This window comes from Protopterus annectens, chromosome 5.part0 (genome assembly GCF_019279795.1).
Source record: "Protopterus annectens isolate FY-2018-M chromosome 5.part0, PAN1.0, whole genome shotgun sequence".
NCBI classification, from domain to species: Eukaryota; Metazoa; Chordata; order Ceratodontiformes; family Protopteridae; genus Protopterus; species Protopterus annectens.
This window is the reverse complement of record NC_056735.1, coordinates 931,334,995-931,359,482: the sequence shown is the minus strand read 5'-3', so window position 1 is coordinate 931,359,482 and position 24,488 is coordinate 931,334,995. Positions and strand designations below refer to the sequence as shown.

Below are 24,488 nucleotides of genomic sequence, written 5' to 3'. Positions count from 1 at the left end.
CAAACATTCACTCATGTTAGGTGCATTTTGTTTTTTTCCCAAGATTTCATTTTAAGTAGTTGTCATGTCAACCTCATTTAGCCAAATTAGCCATATCTAGTAAAAACTCCCTGGAAGCATTCCTCACCTTGGAAGATGCTGATGTCTGTAAAGTTACTGAAGCATGGTTCAAGACCGCAGAAAGCACTGCAACTGTGCAAGAGTACAATGCCTTCCACACATTCAGACCACAGAATGAGCATGAAAGGATCAAAGGTGGAGGTGTATCTATCTTCACTAAAGCCAAGTACACCTCCAGGTTGGTCAAACAGTACAACTCTCTTGAATTACTCCATGTCCAATTAACTAAAGGCAAAATACCCTACCACATCATTGCTGGCTGTAACTCCCCTTCCATGAACCAAGAAAAGCATAATGCCTATCAGGACGTAGTGGAGCCACTCGCCATACAGACCAAAATCTTAGTCATGGGAGTTTTCAATTATGCCTCCATCAACTGAGTAACATACACAAACTCAAAAATACTTACAAAGAGGTTCCTGGATTTTGTCAGTGTGTGCTCTTATCACAGATAGCCTGCACCCCACAAGGGCCTCTAATGCCCTTGACATAGTACTCACCAACATGGGTGGTCACTGCATTGCCCCCAGTGTGATGCCCTACTTGGTAAGGTCAGACCATAAATCAGTCTCATTCGAAGCAGGTGTTGGACCCTGCACCCCAAAGGAAAGGTCAGACCATAAATAAGTTTCATTCGAAGCAAGTGCTGGACCCTGCACCCCAAAGGAAAAAAAAAATGAAGGAACTTCTCCAGAGCAAATTGCAGCCTGTTATGTGATGCTATAAAAAGGTTTAAACTTCCTGCAATCACAGGCAATTATGACTGCTATGCAGAGATTTACACAATGCCCTGTATAATCATCTTAGTAGCATATAGACTCAGTTGTACCTGACTGGATTAAAAATCAGACCCTCCAGAAAAAAACAAGCCACCTTGGTGGACATCTAGTATAAACAAGTTGTATAATAAAAGGAAGAAAGTGATGTGAAAGAGGAAGAGGCAACTGCCTCTGTAGAGGAAGAATTCCATCCACAGATTGAACAAGCAAATCAGAAGTCTTTTAAAGTCCTTTAAAGCTAATTATGAAGCTAAAATAGCATCCCTAGCCAAGGACTATCATAAGGCATTCTTTAACTATGTCCAAAATCTAAAAGTGGGTGCCTAGCTATGTGCTGAATTGGTAGTAGATGGTACCACTCACAGTATACCGGAGGAAATTGCCAACCTGCTAGCTGCCAGATTTGGTGCAAGCTTCACCCTGCTATCTCCAACAGCCATACCCCAAAGCATAGTTGACACCAGTTCTCTACCTAGTATCTCTAGAGATCAAGTCATATCTACACTCTCCAAAATCAAAAACATAGCCTCAATGGAACCAGATAACATCCCAGGTTGCTTACTAAGCAATCTAAAACAGACTTTAGCTAACCCAATTTCTGTTTTCTTTATCATAGCCTGAGACTTGGCTTTGTACCAGCAGAAGGCAGAACAGGAACAGTAATCCCCCTGCATAAAGGGTGGCCATCAACTGACTCTGGGAACTATAGACCCATTAGTCTAACCAGCCTCATCTGCAAGATCATGGAAAGGATTATCATGGACCTTATCAGCAAGGACATAGGCAAACTTCAAACTCTAAACCCAACCCCTTATGGCTTAGTTAAGGGTAGACCATGCTTATTGAACCTGGTAGACTTCTTTGAAAACGTCACCAAAGCCCTGGATGACATAAGATAGAGCATACCACTTATCTGGTCCTAAATGAAAAATGCAGGTAACCTTAAGACCAACAAGCAGGCTAGAGGCGAAATCTCCTTTAATATTTATTTTACAAAAGTAGAACCAATGTCACAGCTTCATCAGAATGAAACAGTTGCAAACACAAAATATTTATAGTAAAGTATCAAACCACCATTTCCTGTACTCCATAATTAATTAACCAAATTAAAAACCTAAATACAATGATAATGACAAATAAAATAAATAAAAACCTTACAATAATTTTTATAATGATTGTAAAATCAGCACCTAATGTGTTGAATGAATAAAACATATTCAAATAGTACAAAATAGTTACCTCAAGTAACTCTTCAATTTTAAAATACAAGAAATATTACAATTTTCATTCAGACCAGGTGGTCTGAATGCATCAAGACTCAATTGCCAAGCTAATTCTACATTTTCTAACAGAATTGAAAATGGGCCTCCTCTAATAGATGGCACTACCTGGTCAATGCCCATAAAGCTAAAACTATGGCCAGGGTTAATATTCACATGTTTAGCTAAGGCATTTTCCAACAGAGGTTTTTTTATGGCATAAATGTGTTGGTACACCCTTTCCTTTAATTTACGACTGGTCATTCCAATGTAAAAACATGGGCAGCAATTACACTGGGCAAGATATACAACTGATTTGGAATCACAAGAAATCTTATAATGGATAGGGTGCTTAACATTCCTGATCTTGAAAAAACTGCCTGGTGTAATAAACTTACACATGTTACAAAAGCCACATGTGAATAGCTAAACATGTGAATATTAACCCTGGCCATAGTTTTAGCTTTATGGGCATTGACCAGGTAGTGCCATCTATTAGAGGAGGCCCATTTTCAATTCTGTTAGAAAATGTAGAATTAGCTTGGCAATTGAGTCTTGATGCATTCAGACCACCTGGTCTGAAAAATTGAAGAGTTATACTATTTGAATATGTTTTATTCATTCAACACATTAGGTGCTGATTTTACAATCATTATAAAAATTATTGTAAGGTTTTTATTTATTTTATTTGTCATTATCATTTACAGGAAATGGTGGTTTATTTACTATAAATATTTTGTGTTTTTTCCTCTGATGAAGCTGTGACATTGGTTACGAAAAACGCTCTACTTTTGTAAAATAAATTCTTAAGGTTACCTGCATTTTTCATTTTGGTTTATCGTTTTCAACTTATCTGGTCCTAGCCAAAATCTTTGACACAATCTCTAACTCAAGTATCATTAAAAAACTCTCCCAGCTAGGTGTTAACCCTTACATTACTGGATGGTTAGCAAAGTGGCTCACCAACAGAACTCATACTGTCAAAGTTGGTGACTCCACCTCTAGCAGTAGACCTGTCACCAGTGACATACAGCAAGGATCATTACTGGGCCCCTTACTATTTGGAATCTATTTCTTGAAATTTCAGGCTAAAGTAGATGGCCTTTTCTTACCAAGTTCACTGATGATTGTAAACTAGACACAATCATTGAGTCCCCCAATAATGTTAATATATTACAGGAAGGGCTAACACAAACAAATGACTGGTGCCAAAGTCACGGTCTAAAACTAGACGCAAAAAAGTGCACTATTATCTCATTTGGCAAAGCAGAATTCCTACTAATTACAACATTGACAGCACCCCCTCTAACTTCAAACCCAGTGGTGCAAGATCTGGGAACACAGGTTGTCAGCAGTCTTTACTTTGATGACCAGGATTCCACGGTAGTAAGGAAAGCCTTCTCCATTGGGCATCTTATAAGGAAAGGCATCGCATCCAGGTCTAAGGAGCTATAACCCTACTTTACTCAACCCTAATCAGACCATTAATAGAGTATAATGCTCTCTTCTGCATGTATCTCACCAATCACCTGCAGCAACTGGAGAGACCACAGAGGTTTCTCACCCTAGATGGATAGGCTGGAAGCCCTGTCACTGTACTGTATATCATATAAGCTACTAAGAGGTGACTTTTGCCTGGCATATAGGGCAGTCTCTGACCTGGACCTGATGGAATTGTTGCACATCGGCAAATCAAATTGCACTAGAGTCACTTACTCTAGGGATCTCAACCTTGCCAATGACATTAACAGAACATGCTGGGGAGACAGGTATGTCTCCCAGAGATTGTTACTGCTCTGGAATAAACTTCCAGTTCATGTGAAGCAGAGCTGCTCAATGACCCTATTCAAGCGCAACCTGGACAAAGGGATGGGTGGCTGCAAATTCACCCTGGGGGTGGAACCCATGTTCCTCATGGACAGTGGTTGTCTGTGCTGATCTGTAAAGTATATCCATCTATCCAGGGACAGTTGGGGCAACCCAAGATTAACATGGCTAGGTTTATAAAGGCTTTATGGTCGCTAGCCTTGTAATCTGAGATGAAACTATAAACCTATGAACCAGTGAAGATGGTATTCATGGTCTTGAAAAAGTGAATATCATTTTTTTTCTTTAGGTGGTTTTACAACATGAATACCTGGTTTGTAAATATTTGCATATAATTTACACATTCAAGAGAAAAAAATAAATACTGCTGTTTCTCTATAGTTAGCAGTTCTTGAAGCACTAAATCCCTAGATGTTCTTGGTAAAAAGCAGGACATTTATACATTAAAGGCAAGGGTAGATCATTAAGCTATAAGTCAGTTAGAGAGAGGCAAATTTCCAAATTACTTCTATACCCTTCACTTGTTACTGTGAAAACAGCATACTTGTCAGCTACTAAAGCCATGTATGCATTTTGTAAAAGACAAAAACTGCTTTAAAATGTGGAATTAGAAGCTAAGTTCTGGGGGTTCTGTGGGGGGGGGGGGCATCTTTCTATACAATGGATTGTAATGCCTTTTTGGTGTTACAGATATTCCATTCCAGAGAAAGGTCATACCTTGATCAAAGTTTCTCATATGATGATATATAACCCTGTTTCAAAGGATGCCCAAACAAATTTGAAAATGCTTTATACTTAAAATTGTACAATAGGTGGATTAGGCTAAATTGATGCTTTATAGTCAAGGAATATATATTAAGTCTTTGTGTGTGTGTGTGTGTGTGTGTGTGTGTGTGTGTGTGTGTGTGTGTGTGTGTGTGTGTTTACTGGGGGAGTTGCTTCCATAATGCACTTTTTATGCCTGTTTATTAAGACACCCAAAAAAGTATTTTTTTTATTTAAGGGAGAATCATTATGGTTTTCAGAGATTGAGGGATGCTCATATTGGCAGTATGAGAACTTGTGAATTGACATTTCTTATATGGTACTGACGTAGGAGTAGATATGGATTTCAAGCATATCCTAAAGAGGGTTTGGATCATATGAATAAGACTGAATATTTTCTCTTATTAAATGAATTGTCATATAGGAGACACTATTACCTAGCTATCACAAGAGTATGAAACAGGAAAGAAAAGATGGAGCAGTATTGCTAGTTCTGCTATATTATTGTTTTGTAACTAAGTGTTTGCAACATCCCAGTAGATGGTGATACCATCATGCTTTAAACAGTTATGGGATCTTTCATGAAGTCTGTGATAGTGTGTCTGCATCCAAAACTAAGGACATCCTAATGAGGTTAAAAAGGGATAAGAGGTAATTATGGTATGGTCATTATTCATGCTAGATTAAGAATTCTAAGACGGCCCTCTATATTTGATATGCCTTAGTATATTGTGAGATTATCAAGCATCCTAACAAGAATGGGAAAGACACTTAACAAAATCATTTCTTCACCTTGTTCAGCACCTCAATATCAAAAAATATGGATGTAGTAAATGGTATACCAAGATACTGCTCTCAGTGTCCCAAATAACTCATTTCTGGGTAGAATCACTGGGTTTTCTCTGATATCATGATTACCTATTAGTAATATACAAATACAAGGGACAAGTCAGGCAAAAAATCCTTGACTGACTCACAAAAAAGAATATGATATGGAAAAAAAGAAAATATTGCTCAGTTTAGAAAAAACATTCTGGTCATAAGCCAAGCCTAAATTGTGATTGGTGTAATAGTTAAGGTGTTTATTTCCCAGACAAGAGGTACATGGTTTGATTCCCCCTTTAGAAGTGACATTTGCTAAGCTTAAAATGACTCACAAGGGCAGCTCACCTATTACTTACCTATGAACATTAAAGAAATTACATAGATTATAAAATTATTTATCTATTTATTTATTTTTTTATTTATTTGTATATTTATTTATTTATTTACATTTGTTGACTGGGGGAGTCCGACTGGACATAGATCCATTTTTAGCGGAGGCCCAGGGAGAAAAGCTCCACATTAAGTATTGCTTACATTATACAGTTAAAAAACATAGCATTTTAAATATATACATTAGTCCAGCTGAGGATGTAAGACAAGAATAAAACATAGATGTAAAACAGCTGTAGAACATAGTACAATTTTAAAATATGGTAACATATACTAAACATGGTTACAAATGTAGTTGAGATTCATCAGTGAACAATTGATACAATATGTTTATAGGTTCTTAGGTTCATAGGTAAGTACTAGGCTATCTGCCCGAGGGCATCTATAAGCCTAGCCAGAAGGTGTTGGCTTTCGCTGCCACTTTAGATTAGTTCCCTGTGCCTATGTCCAGTAGAGCATTTAGTTCCCTGCGCCTCTATCCAGCAGAGCCACTGCAGTGATCCCCGGGGTAAATTTTCTGTTTCACATCCACTTGTCAAGGTTTCTCTTGAAGAGTGTTAGGAGGGGCTCTGCCTAATGTAGACTGGAATCCTGTTCCAAAGCATGGGGAGTCTCTGGGACAGGAATCTAACCCTCCAGCACATCCTATTTATTATTGTGGTGAGGTTTAGATCCCTAGAGCGTGTGGCTCTTAGGGATTTGTTTGTTTTTTTAGGTGGAGCATGTCCATCAATTCTGGGTTGGACATGGCCTTGTATGTCAGGCAGAGATCACCTCTGAGTAAGCGGTATGCAACCAAGTATAGTTGGAGTTTCTTCAGTCGGGCTGCATAGGGCATATGTTTGAGGCCAGTAATCCTCTTGGTGAGGTACTTCTGTGGTCTTTCTAGCTGTTGCAGGTGTCTTGTAAGGTACATCCCAAATGGGGTGTTGTACTCTATGATGGGTTTGATGAGTGATGAGTAGAGGGGCACAATAACCTCTTTTCTTCTAGATGTGAACCCTTTTGTGATTAGGTGGGCCACATAGAAGGATTTTCTAACCACCTTGGCAATATGATTATCAAAGGAGAGATTACTATCTATTTGGGTCCCCAGATCCCTTATTACATTTTCTGTATCTAGGGGACTACCACGTATGTGGTAGTTTGCGGGTACTTTGTTTTTTCTAAAGGGGATGACTATGCATTTTTTGGCATTTAGCTTGAGTCCTGTCTAGTTGAGACTGCCGCCATGGTGTAGCGGTAGTGTTGTTGCCTCACAGCAAGAGGTTCTCCCATTCAATTCTCAGCTGGAGTGCGGGGAGTGGCTTCTGTGTGGAGTCTGCATGTCCTCCCCGCGGTTGGATGGCGTTTGAAAGACATGCATAAGGGAGTGCCTTCGTTGAAGGTAGGACATCGAGCTGGCACCTTTTTATATATATATATATATATATATATATATATATATATATATATATATATATATATTTATACACATGGTTTATGTAAAGTTGCTATTTACAATGTATACAATAGCAAAATAGGAGGAATACATGGAAAGGAGATAGAAAGTTGATAGAAAGAAGAAAGATAAGCATGGAAAAGAGCATGAGAAGTGGGATGAAAGAATGGGAAAGAGAGTATTGTGAAACTTGTTGAGTATTTTTCTGAGAGTGCAAAACAAAATGAATATTACTAAATGAGTCAGAAATATAAGCTGCTTTAAATTATTTAAGCAATTCCTGTTCTGTTGAAGCATTTACTTTTGGTATCATTAAATAGATCAAATAGTTGTACTCGGTATTTAGTATAAAGGGGATAGATTTTATGGTAGGAGGGCTGGACTTTTATGCTTTTGAACTAGCACTGATAAAGAGTGGTTAGTGGACTGGAGCTTATTTTGGGGGAATGTGGGTTAGGAGCAGAAAGAAAAAGGGATCTAAGTTTGTAAGGGGAAGTTCTTGATGTTAGTTTACTAGTGAAGAAGGGGAATAAGATAGTGGATTTGACTAGTAGGGTATTTCTATGTGTTAATGCAAACTGGTTTGCTTCTGAAAGAACAGACATATTTCTCTGAGGCACAAAAGTTATACATCTGTATGTATTAGGATGTTTGTATTATCATTTTTTGTCAGTTTGCTAGGGAGTCCTTCTCGTAACTATAGGAGCTGTACTCATTTCCCAGTGCCTGGTCTTCCTGTGGGTAAAAGGAAATGTGAACTAGTTTTTGACCAGAACATTTAAGTTGTTTGATTTTAATGACTTGGACATAGTATTGGAAGTTTAGTTTGGGGTCCAACTAGACATCTAAGTATCAACAATGATGTATTGTTTTTATATTGATCCTGTTTATTGACAGGAATGGTCTGGTTTTGATGTATTTTAGTTAAATTTGTATGGTTCAGAACAGCATTGGCTTGCTTTTTTGTTTTTAATATCAAGTTGTGCTGCTGCAGCCATGTTGTGAGAAGGATGAAACCATTTTCCAGGATGCTGTTTATGTTTGTAGAGCAGTTGCTTGACCTACAAATAATCGTATTATTAGCACATAGAATGATGTACAAGTTGGGAAATCTTAGACGTGGCTATTGATATGTATGGAGAAGAATACAGGTAGTGGACTGATCTTCGTGAGACTCCTTTTTTGTGAAGTACCCTAAGATGATGTAAATCATAACTAATTTCCTTTTACTGTACAGTAATACAAGGTGATGTAAGTCATAAATAATCATTACAGCACAGTACAATTTTAGTGCAGAAGGTAGAATAAATGTATTTTACATATTCTGTCCCCCTTCAACACTGTAGGTGATGCCTGATTTTAATTCATTAATGTGATTAATCCTGTATATAACTAAATGGCAGGGGGTGGCATCTGTGGAACAAGAATGTAGTAGATTAACTGATGCTCAGCACAGTGATTTATAAGCAGCACTTTGTGTAAGCATACTTTGCCTAGGTGTACTTCCATCCTCATTTCTGTCCAAAATATGGGGCAGCATGATTTTTGTGAAATGGAAAGTATTGTCTGTTGTCATGGAAGGATGAGGAGGAAGAGATGATGACTAATTTAAACAGCTTTTTTAGCTTTTCTTATTAATGTGTTGACACTGAGTAGCGCTATAAGCTGGTGGTACTAGTTTGCTAAATGTTAAAGCACATTCACTTTGTACAGTAGGACAATAGTAGCTGTTCTAAGCTACTGCTGATGTGGTGCTACATGAGGACTAGAACTGTATTACTGGAGTGCCAGATTTAAGGTAGGATTACTTTATTCTAGAACATGGGAGATATATTCTGAACTTCTGCTGTTGCCATGTTGGTGGAGTGATTTCAGCTATTCTGGCCTACTGATGTTAGGTGATGAATAATGCCACATAATCCAATATAATATGGCTAATTTTGGTAGTTGACTAATTTCCTTTTATTTCCTGTCAATGCATGTATTGACAAACTGCACAAATTATTCATGTTTAATTCACTGTGTAAATAAAGCATACATATGTCTACACCATAACCTACTGGAACCAGCATGCATTTCTGTAGTACTAGAATAAGCATGCAAAGCTTTGCGCTCTGGTTTTAGTAGGAGTTACATTGGATGGTTCAATTATAATTTTCTATGCACAGAAGGTTATATGTTCTAGTTGAACATCAAGACTGCATTGTGGTGTTTTCTACCTGAATACTGACATTTAGTGGGACAGAAACCAATCTACCTATCACCCATTGTTTATAATGCATTTGATTACTTATTTTGTGTTGGCTTGACCTCATGTATTAGCATGGCGTATTTCTTCATTAGGATTGTATTAAAATGACTAAAGTAGTTTATTGGCCTACCAGCAGAGATAACTCATAAAAAACACATCACTTGATGCATATTATTCAGCACATTTATTTATTCATTTAAGTTTGCTGACTGAGATAGTGGACTGATTCACACAAGACCTATTTCAGCCACAGCCTGGGTGTTACAACATAGAGAGTGACAAGAGAGGCACATGAATGTTAGCTAAAGATAATGTACAATCAGTAGAGAATAGCACTGAGCAAGTAACACATTTTATAAAATGTATGTATGCATAAATATTATTTAGTATCAAGACTAAGGTCCAGTTCTGTCCATTTTTAAATGTGAGTAGGAATTGAAAACGGGAGCAGGGGTTTAGAGAAAATGAGACAACTGTTCAGATCAAGGCAAATGGTTATGCTCTGAAGAAAAATGTGTGATGTGGATGGAGCCTTGGGTGCATGGGTTTTATGTAATAGGGGGATGGGTAAAGCATGTTTGCATGGAGGAAAATAACTGAGGTCTGGACTGATTGTAATCTGTAAAATAATGAAGGTCTGCAAGGAGTGATCCTTAGGGTTTTAGGACAAGTATGGAAGATGTGTGCTGACGGAAGCAAAAACAATGTTTAGGTCCTACTAGTATTTGGGCATCTCTGGGTTGAAATCAAACCGATAAGGAATGTATCAAGTAGACAGCTTGTGACTGGAGGAGTAATTGGATTGACTATATTCTGTTTTCTAGGTTAAGACTGAGGAGTCATAGGTCTGCATGTTCCTTTATGATGAGTCAGTCATACTCACATGTTTACACATGCAAACATGTTTGAGAGTGTTTCATATACAAAATAATTAAATATATCTTTCAACAAAGTAAATGCAAATGACATGACAGAAATCCATAAATGCAATTCAAAAATGTTGTATCAGTATGAGTTTTTAATTCAGGGCATTCTACTAACATACTATCCTTTTCCCATAGAGTTTATATGCTTCCAACATTGTGCCTTTAACAAAGATAACAGTTGTATTCTGTTTTGATCACATTAGTACTGGGGATATATTTTCAATGCATTATATGTTAGGTTAATTGTATTAGAATATACCAACATGTACATGTGTTTAAGAGGACTGGAGCATGGGCCAGAATGACTGTGTGTTATATGTGAAGATGCAAGGCCACAGTGGGTGCATTTGGATAATTAAGTGGCTATATGCTGGGACAGTCCTGATTGCTAGATCCATAAATAATCAGTGCAGCATCAGGTGCTGAATTTATGGATCCACCTCTGTTCATCTAGGTTGTTTTTAAAATAGGTGCTTTACTTGATGTAGAGTGGAAGCTTGCGTAGTAGGTAGAGAATCCTTTGGGAGAGACGTTAATAACATCAACAAGTTCTGTTAATAGTAAGATGTTGATTTAGGCTCTTAGAACAGGTGCTGGTTGTACTTCCAGATTCTTAAAGGTATAAGATATTTTCCATAGCCCTGTATGCAAAGCAAAGGTTACCACATAACAGCTTAGAAGAGAAAGGGTAAAGAAACAGGACTTTTTATTTATTTATTATTTAGAAGTCATGTGCAGGGAAAAATTGTAATAATCAGAAGCGTTCTGTCAGCGCTCTTCTCAGTAAATCACTGATATGCTCGCGTAACTTAAGAAAACTACCAATAATTTTCCACCATAGTAAAAGTTATATGCTCCTTAAAAATGCATGTTTTTATCTGCTGCTGATGAACTTGCTACGACCTACATCATCAACCTTAGAACAGTGATGTTATAACTGCAGAATGATTCCTCTATACAAACACTTGTCAAAAAAGACCCCCAGGCAACAATAATATTTAAGGAATATATACCACTATACTATTTTTTTAGTTAAACTAAGTTATATAGAAGGAGTGTTTTAACTTTCCAAAAATTATGGAAAAAGAATTAGTATTTTTGTTTTATATACTCTGGGTTTGAGACTGAATACAATTAAAAACGTATAGATTATAAATAGAGAAGGGCGGCCACAGTGGTGCAGCAGTTAGTGTTGCCGCCTCACAACAAAAGGTTCTCCCGTGCGATTCTTGGCTGAGGTGCCTTCTGTGCGGAGTCTCCATGCCATCCCTGTTGTCGCGTGGGTTTTCTCTGGGTGCTCCAGTTTCCTCCTACATCCCTAAGACATGCTGAAGGTGGGTTGGACATTCCAAATTGGCCCTAGGTGTGAGTGTGTGTGTGTGTGTGTGTGTGTGTGTGTGTGTGTGTGTGTGTGTGCCTTCTGTGGAAGGTTAAGCACCGGGCTGGCACCTCAGCGCCATAAAACTCCACTGCAATCATGAGCGGACAGGTGATCCGCTGTGGCAACCCCTAATTGGGAAAAAGCCAGAAGAAGATTATAATAAGAGAGAGAGGATTGTAGTTTAGTATTATTTAAGCTCTTTATATTTTTCCCTGATGATGAATTTACTTAAAAAATAAAGAAAAGGTTATTACAGATATTATACAATTTAAATATCTGCATTTTTTCAAAATGTGCGAGGAATATATAAAAGAAAAACAATATGAGATGCAATCAATATTTAAAAATATAGAATGGAAAAACTGATGTACAATTTTAGCAAATGATTGTAAAATATGTGACAGAATTGTCATATTTGTTTTAAATAGATCTTTGGGCAGGTGTATTGGAAAGTCAAAATAACACTATGAAAGAAAGAAAGAAAGGGAAGATTTAAACATGTATATGAATCTAAGGATTTTATCTGGAGATTATTCTTAAAGCATTTCCTGTACAAGGGTCGATGATGTATAAATGTATTGAAGAGAGAAAATGTAATCGATATAAGGAAACTGAAACTCTACTACATGCTTGGTGAAATGTGAAAAAATGAAAACATTTTAGGATGATTTTATGAGATGTTTGGAAATGTCTAATCTTGAAGGAACTTAAAATGGATACAACATATTATAGTTATTACAGAAAAAGCACAAACTGATGTTAGAATTTTTTCTTGTATGTGGAACTTGTGATTATTAATGTGCGCTGATATTCTTCATAAATAACAAACAACAAAGAACAGTTATTGCTTCAGACCACTGTGTACTGTTATAATGTTTTGTCGTTCCCCTGTATTGTGTGATGAAGGAGTTGGTCTATATAAGTAGGTGTGGAGAGCTTGGCCCCCATGAGGGTGGTGCTAACTGTTTCAGTCTGCGCATTAGAGTGAATAGAAATGAAATATTTTGATCAGTTGTGAACACTCAAGTATTTTACAAGAATTCATTCCAATTTTACACAATGGAAGCCAGGTTACCTGCTTGCTTGAGTAATATAATCTCTCAAAACTCCCTAACCTCTTTACAAGCTAATATCTGCATGTGATATCCAGCCTCCTCTGGACATTTGTACACAGAGAATGCTTTTCACATATGTGCTCCTCACCTTTCCATGTGAAAAAGGCAAGCAGACATTGCTGTATCACTCCTTTCTCTTCATACACCAGCTCCATACCTCTCAACTGTCCAGAATTTTGCCTATTTTTGGTCTACTCCTCATAAAACTTGTAGCTTTCTGACAAATCACTGGGATGATTTGAGGATTGAATCACTAAATAATGACATACATTTGAGAGTCAGAATTCAAATCCTTCAGAAAATGTGTGTTGACACAAACTCTGTTACTCTAGCAACTTTCTAAGTTTCTAAGAGCATATTTAAAATATGTCCATAATTTTGGGCTGTTACCCCCCCCCCCCATTTTGTCAGGTTTTGTCCAGATTTCTTGCACTAAGAGGTTGAGAGGTATGACCAGCTGCTCCAGTGTCTCAGCATCAAATCAAACCTACAATGTCTGAGTCCCATTCAGGGTTTTATTAATATATGTCATGCAGCTTTCTAAAATGTAATTTTATTTTCTTGTATGATTTTGATTTCTAGATGTGTAGAACCAATATGATTTAAACTGCTTAATTTAGCATATGATTTTTCTGTGTAGTGCATCTGAGTATTTACAGCTTAGAGGTAAATTCGGGCTTCAAGAGACTATGACATAGAGTCATTTAGAGTACATTGTGCTGTTTTCTGGGTTGACTGGTACCTTTTTCTATATATGTTTTATTTAATGTCATTTAATTCAGGGAAGTTCACAGATTAACATAGAAGTTAAACAAGAAGAAAATGTTGCTATTTTTTGCAGACTCTTTGACAACATTCTTTTTAATCTTCTGCTAGACTTGGGTGACATTCAGATGAATATCAGTGAAGATGTTGTGGTCCATCTGAATGAAAATCTGACAGTTCTGTGTAATGCCAGTGGATCAATAATCCCAGTTTACGCATGGATGCAGGTATGATATTCTATGATATTAGTAATTATGTTTGTAAGAAGTTTTAAGTGGTGTCTATTTTATCTCATGGGGTCCTTCTCTCATTCTACTTCTCAGTGATTACAAAAGCATCAGCATCCTCAGAGACACTAGTAAATTCCTTTTAATTATTTGTTACAAGATATGTTTACTCCATATTGAAAAAGTGAGTGCTTCCTGCATCCAGATGATTGTTTAAAAATTGAAATCACCTGTTTTAATATAAGTTGTCACATCTGAATGACTGACAATTTATATACACAGTGAAAGCATCTATAAAGCCAAAGACACACTTGGGTCACTTTTTATGTCCTGAGTCTTGGGTCAATGAGATGCAGATTCCATTTCAGCAGCTGATGCAAGTTTTATCAAACTCTACTTTTCATGTATGCTTCAAATGCTCTTTGAAATTAAATAAAACAAATCTTTACTCATTACAGCTATTACTTTTCCCTGCATATTTCCAAAGAGGTAAACTCTACTAATCTTTCTTTCTGTTGCCAATTTATGCAGATCTTAAGGCCAAAAGCAGTAAAATATTTCAATAAAGCCTGCTTGATTTCCTGCTGCTCCTTTATTTAACAATCAGTGTATAGTTAATAGGTTAACAGAGTTGTGGTTTATTCTATTTCTAGTTATCTGAAATAAGGCAGCCAGCAGTTGGGCACTTAGCAGGCTGAAAATATTGACACTTTTCACTTGAATGGTATGCAGTTTTCTATATCTTATAATGAAAGTTACCGCCATTCACTCAATTAAGTGATTTCATTTAGTCACTTCTATCATCCTGCTTGTAAACTTTACTGCATCTGTCAAGGGGCTAGGACTGTCTTATCCTTGGCTGCCTTTTTGTTAACTACTAGTTGCCTAAGTAAAGACAGCTTTATGCTTAATCATCAAAAATTTACTGAACTGCAGTAAGCACAGTTCACAGGAAATCATCTGTTTCTCTAACTGTTCTATGGTTTGGATATCCTCCAAAATATAATTGTTTGCAGCCGTCTAATATAAAAACACTGTGTACTTTCCTCCAATGTGCGGCTACACTGAAGTTATGTTAACTACGGTGATGCAAGTTGCACAGCCCCCAGTAGGAACAGCATTTTGGGGTATGTTTTTGCACCTTGCATAAACACTTTGATTTAGCGTATTTCCATCTTTAGTGAACACAGTTTAATATTTTTTTAATGAATGATAAATGAAGAAGAATTGTGTGCTAAAGTATATTTTAGAGAAATGCACTCTGATGTATTCATTAAATACCTAAGTCCATGATATACTTATAACAGCTTTTCTGCCACTATATACCTATCCTGCCTCTGAGCTGCTCAGTCCATGCCTTCCAGTAACATGCACTAACATACGTCTTGCTACAATAAATCTGTCAGACATGTCTAGGTACTGAATGGGAACCATAGAAGTCTTCCATTTATAACAGGGTAGGGTCATTATTGGCAAAGGACTGAAGATAAAACTCCTTAAGCAAAACACAAAATAAAAAAACCTCAATAATATGTGTCTGATCTACATTCATTGAGGAGGGGAACTCATGGAGAAATATCCCTGGAGTTGTTATCATGGCTTCCCATGTATAACAAATTTAGCATTTATTATAATAGTACTAGAATCAAAATGAGCTTTGAAAACAAACTACCAGCTGTGATAGTTTAGTCATACAATGCTTTCCATTATGCTGACTTTTTTTTACCTTGTATTGTGATTAAGCATCAAGGAAGGCCCAGGGAGAAGAATGATAAAGTTACTAAATGGAAGTCTTGACAACATATTCAGATAAACAATGTTTTGACATATTGTTCTTTAAACATAAAAGAGACTTTGGGGGATGTTTTCATTTTTATGAATGCCAAGCATTTTTATCTTTTAAACCCACTGCCATTATTTTCCCCAGGCGCCGGAAGCTGTTAAAGACTGGGGGGGGGGGGGGGTGACAGGGGCACTTAGTGAACTAAAAAGGGTAATTTTTTATAACTATTTGCTACCACTATATAGGTTCACTTGGAGGACATTTTAAGCTTTGCCAGTTCCCTTTTGGTGCTTGATTTAACGATTTCTGATTGGTCTTAGCTATCCCCATGGCTGATAATTGTATATTAGCCCTAGTGAGAACAACTGTGATCATACCATTGATAATTTGAGGGGACTCGTGTAAGGGATGCAGCATTTAGGAACTGCCTCTATCCATTAGTGGCATGAGAGGCAATCCTGGAGTACATTTTCTATTACCCACACTTAGATCCAAGTTATAATTGAATATTGATGGATGAGCTTTGCTTTATTTTTATGGATAGTCTGTTCCAAAGCAGTGGTGGCCTCTGTGACATATATCCATCTCTCCACAACATTCAGTTTAGATACCTGGACTGAGTATTTCTGATGCCATTTTACTTGCTGATGTTCAGTAGGTCTATCTGTATTATGTCATAGGATGCTTTGTATGCCAGACATGTCACATCTAAGCACTCTGTAGGATATTGAGTATAGTAATAAACCTTTGAGGTGGTCCATGCAAGACCTATTGTTTAGGACTTAAAGTATCCTTTTAGAAAGGTATCTCTGAAGGTATTCCAATTGTTGCATGGGGCTGGAGAGATACATGCCAAAGTGGGCATTATACAAAATGATTGACATAATGAGAGCTTTGTAAAGGTGAACAACAACATCTCTAGATCTAGTCACAATTAATTTGTTTATAAGCTGTGCAATATAGAAAGGCTTTCTTATGACTCTGGGCACATGTTGTTCAAAAGTTAAGTCACTGCACACACAAGTTCCCAAATGCCAAACAACTGGATGAGTTCTCAGAGGGCATTGTTATGATTTTGTCACCAGTTATTATTTGGGACAAACCTTCCTGCATGATGGGTAAGTCATTTGGGGATTCAATAACTTCTCCTAGCTTGTAGTCAAACTTATCTGACCAAAGCTCTTTGGTATTTCATTTTACTTTTGAGATGTATATGCCAAACAGAAAAAGCCTCAGCACCGAAGCCTGGGGGACTCCATTGGTGACTGGTCTTTTCCCCTGTTTTGATCTCCTGCATCCTGTGAGCCAAGTTGGCAATGCAGCTGGTGATGTAGGTGGGTTCTGGCATGTAGATCACGAGACAAATGCCTGCGAGCTACATCACCGAAACTAGAAGGCCGCAGCACCACTAGACCATAGAGCGGTGCTGCCGAACGAAGGACCCGCTGTGTTAACCTATGGCATTAGGAAAACCAACAAACACAGACGGCTCCTAAAGTGTAAATGCAGGCTGTCAAGTGACAGTGTACACGGCCGGCAACGGGAAACCGAATGAAAAGACAAACGGCACATCGGTAGTGCACACAAGTGCAGCAAACACAAACACAACAGTATCACTTACCTCCACAGCCCCTGTTGAACACAAAAACACAGCAAACGGTCCCAAAGAAGCAGGAAGTAAAATCCACAACACAGCACAGCTAACCCTGAGAACTGGTGCATAGAACACTAAGTCATGTGTCAGGCTAAGAACTTAAAGGGATATGCACTTTAGTTGCAGACTCCATACCCCACACACAGTACAGCCTAATGAAACACCAGTCTGTGCACTTGAAGGAATCATGTCACAACAGGAGGGCTTTAGCATAGGACCACCTCACATGAGAGGCATGCCTGCAACAAACAGTACCTGTCCTGGTAGAGCCCCTGGGTGCAGTGTTAGGTGGGAACATGCCAACCTGGTCAAGCATGGACTGCTAACCCAGTAGCAGGACATACAGTAGCATTAACCCACCACCCACATCATGGTAGTGTATGTCCTGCAGGTGTAACCAAACCCATCCATTTGTCCCTGCAATAGGGGTGAACACAAGTACGCAGTACCATGTAGGCAGACAAGGGTGGAACACACAGGTACCTCCCTATGTAACTTCTGCCACTGAAACTGAGACTGGGCCCAACACCCTGATTGGCCAGCAGCAACAACTGGGAGTTAAAGGGGGCTGGTATAGTACAGTGAGAATCTGTGCTGCAACTAGCCTTTGTAGACACCTACCAGAGTACAAGCATATGGCAACACCAGGGTTGTGTTAACTGCAAACAGTGACACTATAGCAGAGAGGCAGTCAGAGACGGGTGGAGTGTACACAGCTGTACAGGGCCACTGTGGCAGACAGTGCTACTACACATGGTACAAGACAAGGTGTTGTACAGCAAGTAACCCACCATCTGGAAGGGACTTGCTCCAAGGCTGGTTGTATATCCCATTCCCAGCTAGCCTGGCTGAAATGGATACTGAGAGGCCATCAACAAGTGTTGCTACCATGCTGGAATCTATGTATCTGTATAGCCCCGGTCTGCTTGGCAACAGATACACCACAGTGCCCAGCCAACGTGGTAAACCAATGCTGGTGGTTGAGGGGTACCTCTACCATTTGGAACATGAAGCAACACTGAAACAGTACTAGGCATGTATCGAGTGGAGAGTAAAGGCGTGCAGAGAATGTGCCATCACTGTGCACCAGGAAGAGGGGGAAGAACTGCTGAAATCACTGCCACACCAGCATGGCCCAGATGCAACAATGGCCTACATGGCTACACTGCAAGCAGAACTGCAGCAGAGGGCGGTAACCAGTAATGAATTGCCAAGCTTGGTAATGCAGAGTGTCCTAGGCACAGCAAATGACAACATACTACAGGAGATGCCTTGCATAACCAGCAGGCACGGGCATCCATGGCTACACCTCCAGAAACACTTGCGGATATCGATGTCAGCCAGTATCCACTCCATAGTGGCAGCTTCATCCTCCGTAGAAGGTCGGATATGGATGGGACAGATTCCTTGGTTCTACTTACTACTACACAGAATTTGACAGATTTGTGCAGGTCCGACATCATTCTTGGAGATGGCACCTTCCCCACATGGGCTGATATATGTCGCCAGCTATATACATTACATGGACGTATTGGCACCCCCACCTCAACAAGGATTGTACCCCTGGTGTACTGTCTCATGACACGGAAGTCGGAGTCTGCATACACCGCTTTGTGGGAGGTACTGAAGAGTATGGCTGCTGATCAGGGATGCACTTTGTCTCCACAGTATATTATGAACGATTTTGAGAAGGCAGCAATACGTGCCAGCCGGAAGGCATTCCCTAGGAGTATTCTGAAGGGATGCCTATTCCATTTTGCACACATCATCTGGCATCAGATCCAGCATCATCACCTTGTCACCCTCTATGGCACGGACACTGCATTCTCAATTGCCATCCGCAAGCTAATAGTGTTGGCATTCCTACCATTGGATGATGTTGTCTCTGCATTTCTGGACATTGTGGCTTCCTTACCGGAATGTGCTCATCCAGTTGGTGATTTTCTAGACCATCATTATGTACGAGGCTGACCATGCAAGTATGTATCCCGCTGTTCAGCACAGACACGAATGCCATCGTCATACCGTTTGCAGTTTTGGAATGTGTCTGATGTGTCAGAAATGGACTTCCCACAGACTAACAACCAGGTGGAGGCGTGGCATCATCAGCTGAAGGTATTACTGGGATGCCCTACTGTACAGCTAGCCGACCTTTTGTGTGTTCTGCAGCAGGAGCAGAACCTGACTGATACCCGACGTGAATCTCTTCTGAAGGGGATGCCTGTAACACCGCGTAGGGAGGCTATTGTAGTAAGAGAGCGTCGCCTAAAGCACATCTTACAACATAAGTGTGACTACAGTGATGTGCAGGATTTCCTCTGTGCTGTGCCACATTTCTACAAGTTGTGATACTATTTGATTTTAGTACGCACCAAGCACTACACACATCACATTGCATATTCAATTAATAAAGGCTTTGCCCACAGCACACAGGTTACATGGTACCACTTTCATGCCGCCAGCCACATGTTCCACTGACAGTTGCACATGGTGGCTTCTAAGGGGGTGCACAGTGTATCACTATGGGGGTTTGTATGTGCCACCTGTGGTTAGGGTGTAGGGATTTCCTCAATTCTGACAGGGAATTGTCCACAGTCATTTGTCACTGCAACTAATTTGTCATCCTGCCATGTGTCCACATCCAACTGTCTCACAGGTGGATGTCGCACCGCCTAGGTGCCTGAATCCAATGTAGGTGTTTGCTCCTACATTGTTCATCTTTTGTACTACACATGAGTAGGGGATTGTGTCAAAAGGCTTAGCAAGGTCAAGGTAATATGGTGTGAACTGTTTTACCTTCTTCCATTGATTTGGTAACAAGAGTAAAGCTTAAAATTTGCCCATGATTTTGAGCCTTTCACACTTTCCTATGGGCTGTTTTCAAACACATTTTAGGGCCATGCATACATGTATTTATTCCTTGATTCACCTTCCTGGTTGCATTAAATTATATTCCTTGTATAATACTGCACCAATTGTTAGAATGTATTTTAAATCTGTAGTTTTGAACAGTCTTCCAGTAAGCAATGAAACAAAAATGCATTAACCAATATTGACAAAACTGCCCAATTCAGAACATTTACATTATAAAGGTCTACTTCTGCACACAACTGCACTTTAAATGTATTGTTTGAACATTTTTCCAGTAGGCAATGAAGCAAAATGCATGCACCAGTAATGACAAGACTGCCCTGTTCAGAACATTTCCATGATAACAGTCTACTTCTACACACAATATATAAATACAGAATCACAATAGTGTAAGCCATAGGCATGTTGCACAGCTTCTTAAACTTATTTTCAGTGCGGGGGGGGGGGCAAAAGGCCAAAAACCAGGGACACATTTTAAATATTGCTTGTATAATTTTGGAAAGTTGCTTGCATAAAATGTTGTGTTACCACCATGCATTTCACTGCCAAGTCTTGAACTGAGAACCCTGTGCACTACACTCAGAGCAACATATCACTAAGCTAAACCAGCACTTTTTTGAAAGACAGGAAGACAAACTTAAATGGCTATCATATCATTTAGTGAATTCAGTTCTCACTTCTCACCATAGCTCTTAACCTCTTAGCACAAAAATAGAGAACAAAGCCTATAATGGGGGGAAATACAGTCCCAAAATAGGGACACATTTCAAATACTGATTTTATAACCTTAGAAAATTGCTAGAATAAAAGGTTTTGTTTTACCATTCCTGAAAACCAGAGGAACAGAACAAAATTGTCAGGCATAAATTCACACCTGATGGTGGCTAGGGACTTTAGGCTCTTTTTACCTGTACCCAAGGTATAGGGTTTGAGCCTGAGTACCTCTAGCCACCAGATGTATCCCATTGGGGGCATTTGCATATACACTCATGTCTTTGTTCACCCAGAAGCTTACTCACTATGTTCAGATTCTCTGTGGTATGTCTGCCTCCCATCCCAACAGCCAGTCCAGACTCATCCTCTGTCCTCCGAGTAAATAAGCAGCAGCTTCCACCCAGGCACCTTTTGAAAATAAATCCATCTCTGATTCAATAAACAGCAGCTAATTAAAGTAAAACCATCTGTTCCTGCTTGCAAAAGATGCTGCGAGTTCAACTCCAACAGGCTGGTAGCCCTGATGAGCTGACATCATCGCGCATGCGATGATGTCAGCTAAAGTATGAAAATAATTAAAAAATAAAGAAGTAATTTGGGACAGTTGGGAGTTATGGATGATCTGCAAAAGTGGAGGGGGCTCCCCTCCCCCCTCGCTCTATGGTTCCGGTGCCAGTGTTATTTTCTTTTACTTATTCTCTTTTCATGTACTGCAGCTAGATAGGAAAAAAAAACAGTATTCAAGCTGATCTATCACAAAATATAATTACAGGAAAAGAAAATATGCTTATTTCTCATTTATGCTGCAGTAGCTTTATTTCTAAGTTCAGTTAAATTGAGTCCCTGGGGGAGTGACACATGTATGGCCCTACATGGTTACAATGGACTTCATCAGTGCCTGTATAACACTATTTGACCACCTGAAGTCATTCTATTAATCTTAGTAAATACATCTGCTTTGATGGATCATAAAGCAGGTGTTAAGAATTATGCTATATGTCAGGCTGCCAATAATCTCCATCTTTCTGCATATGGTAACCCATTATCCCCTGAACATGACTCTTATAAATCCAAAAGGTACAACAGAGTGTTTATGTCTGACTGCACTCAAAGCATGTTGTCATTTACTTTCAGCTGTTCAAAAGTCTTGCATTAAATGCCATGATTTCAGGATACTTCATTCATTGGGTTAATTTGATTTTTTGTTCCTCGGCAAATGCCTCTAAACAGTATAGAGCTTCATAAATGAACTTCATGTGTAACAAGTAGTAGCAATCCTTGCCTGTGCCAAATGAGCCTTTGAAAATCAAATTTATTAACTTAGAAGCCTACAATAGCAAAATAAATTAAAGAAGCAAAAAAAGAAAAGAAAGGACTGGTCTGAGTAACATTCATCCAGTATATGAATTATGAACGCGGTAAATACATTTTCTCTTTGGGAATACCTGATTTAAAGAAGAATGTTATTTTCCCACTGACCCACTTTCACTCGTAAATGAACTTGCCCACAAATTTAATTATACTCAAAGGTGTGACAGATATTAACAGATCAAAACCTAGTCCACAATTCAACATGTAAACATCCTGCAGTCAGTTGTTTATTGAGGATACTAGCCCTACATAAAAATAGTAACCTGCTATACTACATTTTTTGTTTTACATACTATACAGTGTCAGTTTTTTAAATAATTTACTGTTAGACCAATATTCATTCATTGCCATAGTCCTTATTACACAGAAGAGAAAAAGCTGGTGCTCCTTTTTTGTGTCAGGCAACAAAGTACAGTGCTCAAGTGAAGCTTGAATGGTGACTGAAGTAAGGTATTCCACTAATACCAGAGAACCATGCATTATTTTAGTGTCATCATCATCAGCCCCCTTTTTCTTATTTTCTACATGGGGTGGGAGTGTGTCATCAACTGTTGTCATCTCTCTCGATTTAGTGCCACTGTCCTGCCTTCCTTAACATCATGCCTGACTAGCGCAGGTCTTTTCTCAACAATACATCCATGTATTTGCTTGATGCCCTTGTTTCCTCTTGCCTTTTTCTTGCCTTTCCCAAATCTTCTTCACAAGATTGCCCTCTATTTTCCTGCACATGTACTCAAACAACTATAATCTGTTTTCTTTTAGCTGCAATTGAAGGTACTTGGGCTCTGCTCTGATGGCTTCCTTTCTTTGTCGGTCACATTCTATGCCTTTTTCTTCATTATTGCAACTGCTGTCTTATCCTTCTTGTTGGACTGTCAGTGCTCCTTCTTAGATTGGCCCATCTTTTCTGTCTCACTCTTTTCCTGCACTCCTTTCTATGACTTTCTGGACATCTGCATCCCACCACCAGTATTTATTGTATACCTTATTCCCTTACCTGGTTGGGACACATATCTGTTCCATTCTCCACGCACACACACACACACACACACACACACACACACACACACACACACACACACACACACACACACACATGCTGATTTGCGGTGCTGTCATTCTTCTTCTTCAAATTTACATATTTCTTCTTCTTCCTGAGGTGCTAGAGTCCCCTGACTATTTCCTTCAACTCTTGTACTTTTTTTCTCTAGTCAGATTTCTGGTCTTCAACCTATTCTCTTCTTCTTGGACCCTTACCCAACCACTGCTTACAGCTGATTGTTGCAATCAGTGGTCTATGCTGTGGGCTGACTGTTTAGGGTGATTAGTAATCACTGATGCTACTACAGTGTCCTTTCCTTACTAGGAGAAAGTCTACCTGAGCTGCATGTTGGCCATTCTTGTATGTGATATTGTGATTGTCTGTCTTGTTGAACCATGCGTTGGTCACCATCAAGCAGTTTGCCAGACAGAAGTCTAGAATGGCTTCTCCTTTTTTTATGCCTGCTGCCCCACCCATGTGGACCCAGGCAGTCCTCATATCTTGTTATGTCTCTCCGACTATTTATTGATTACAAAACAGAAACAGCCTTCACACCAAAGGTTCAGGTATCCAAACAACAAGTGCACAAAGGAAATAAAAATATCCAAACCACCAGCTGTAAAATATATATAATTTATTTGAACACAGTGTAAGCACTTTCAGGTTAAAAACCCTTCTTCAGACAACTTACAAGACTATGTAACAACATATTTAAAATATTAACTAACCAATCACATTCAAATCTGAACCCTCTTCTACTGTAAGGTGGGTTTTATTGGAATTACACCATACATACCTGGTTCGCTGTGTGAAGCCAATTCAATAATCCATTTTGTTTCATAATATTCAGTTACATTGCACAACTCTCCACCCTGTTTAGAGAGTGTCACAACTTGAAGTACCATAAAAATCAAGCATATGCCGATTGTTTTTATTGACATGTTGATATAAAGCATTGTGTTCATTGCTTCTACGTATAGCT

At 38.9% G+C, this 24,488-nt stretch overlaps 1 protein-coding gene across 6 annotated transcripts in view; it reads left to right on the top strand.

The window, feature by feature from the left end:
* The window catches only part of CD96 (CD96 molecule), a 629,135-nt gene that overhangs the window by 253,536 nt on the left and 351,111 nt on the right, over window positions 1-24,488 (top strand). For all 6 annotated transcript variants that reach the window (XM_044072718.1, XM_044072716.1, XM_044072717.1 and 3 more), the window contains exon 8: window positions 13,956-14,071. In XM_044072718.1, coding sequence (XP_043928653.1) covers window positions 13,956-14,071 — 116 coding nt within the window. The remainder of the gene's footprint in view (window positions 1-13,955; window positions 14,072-24,488) is intronic.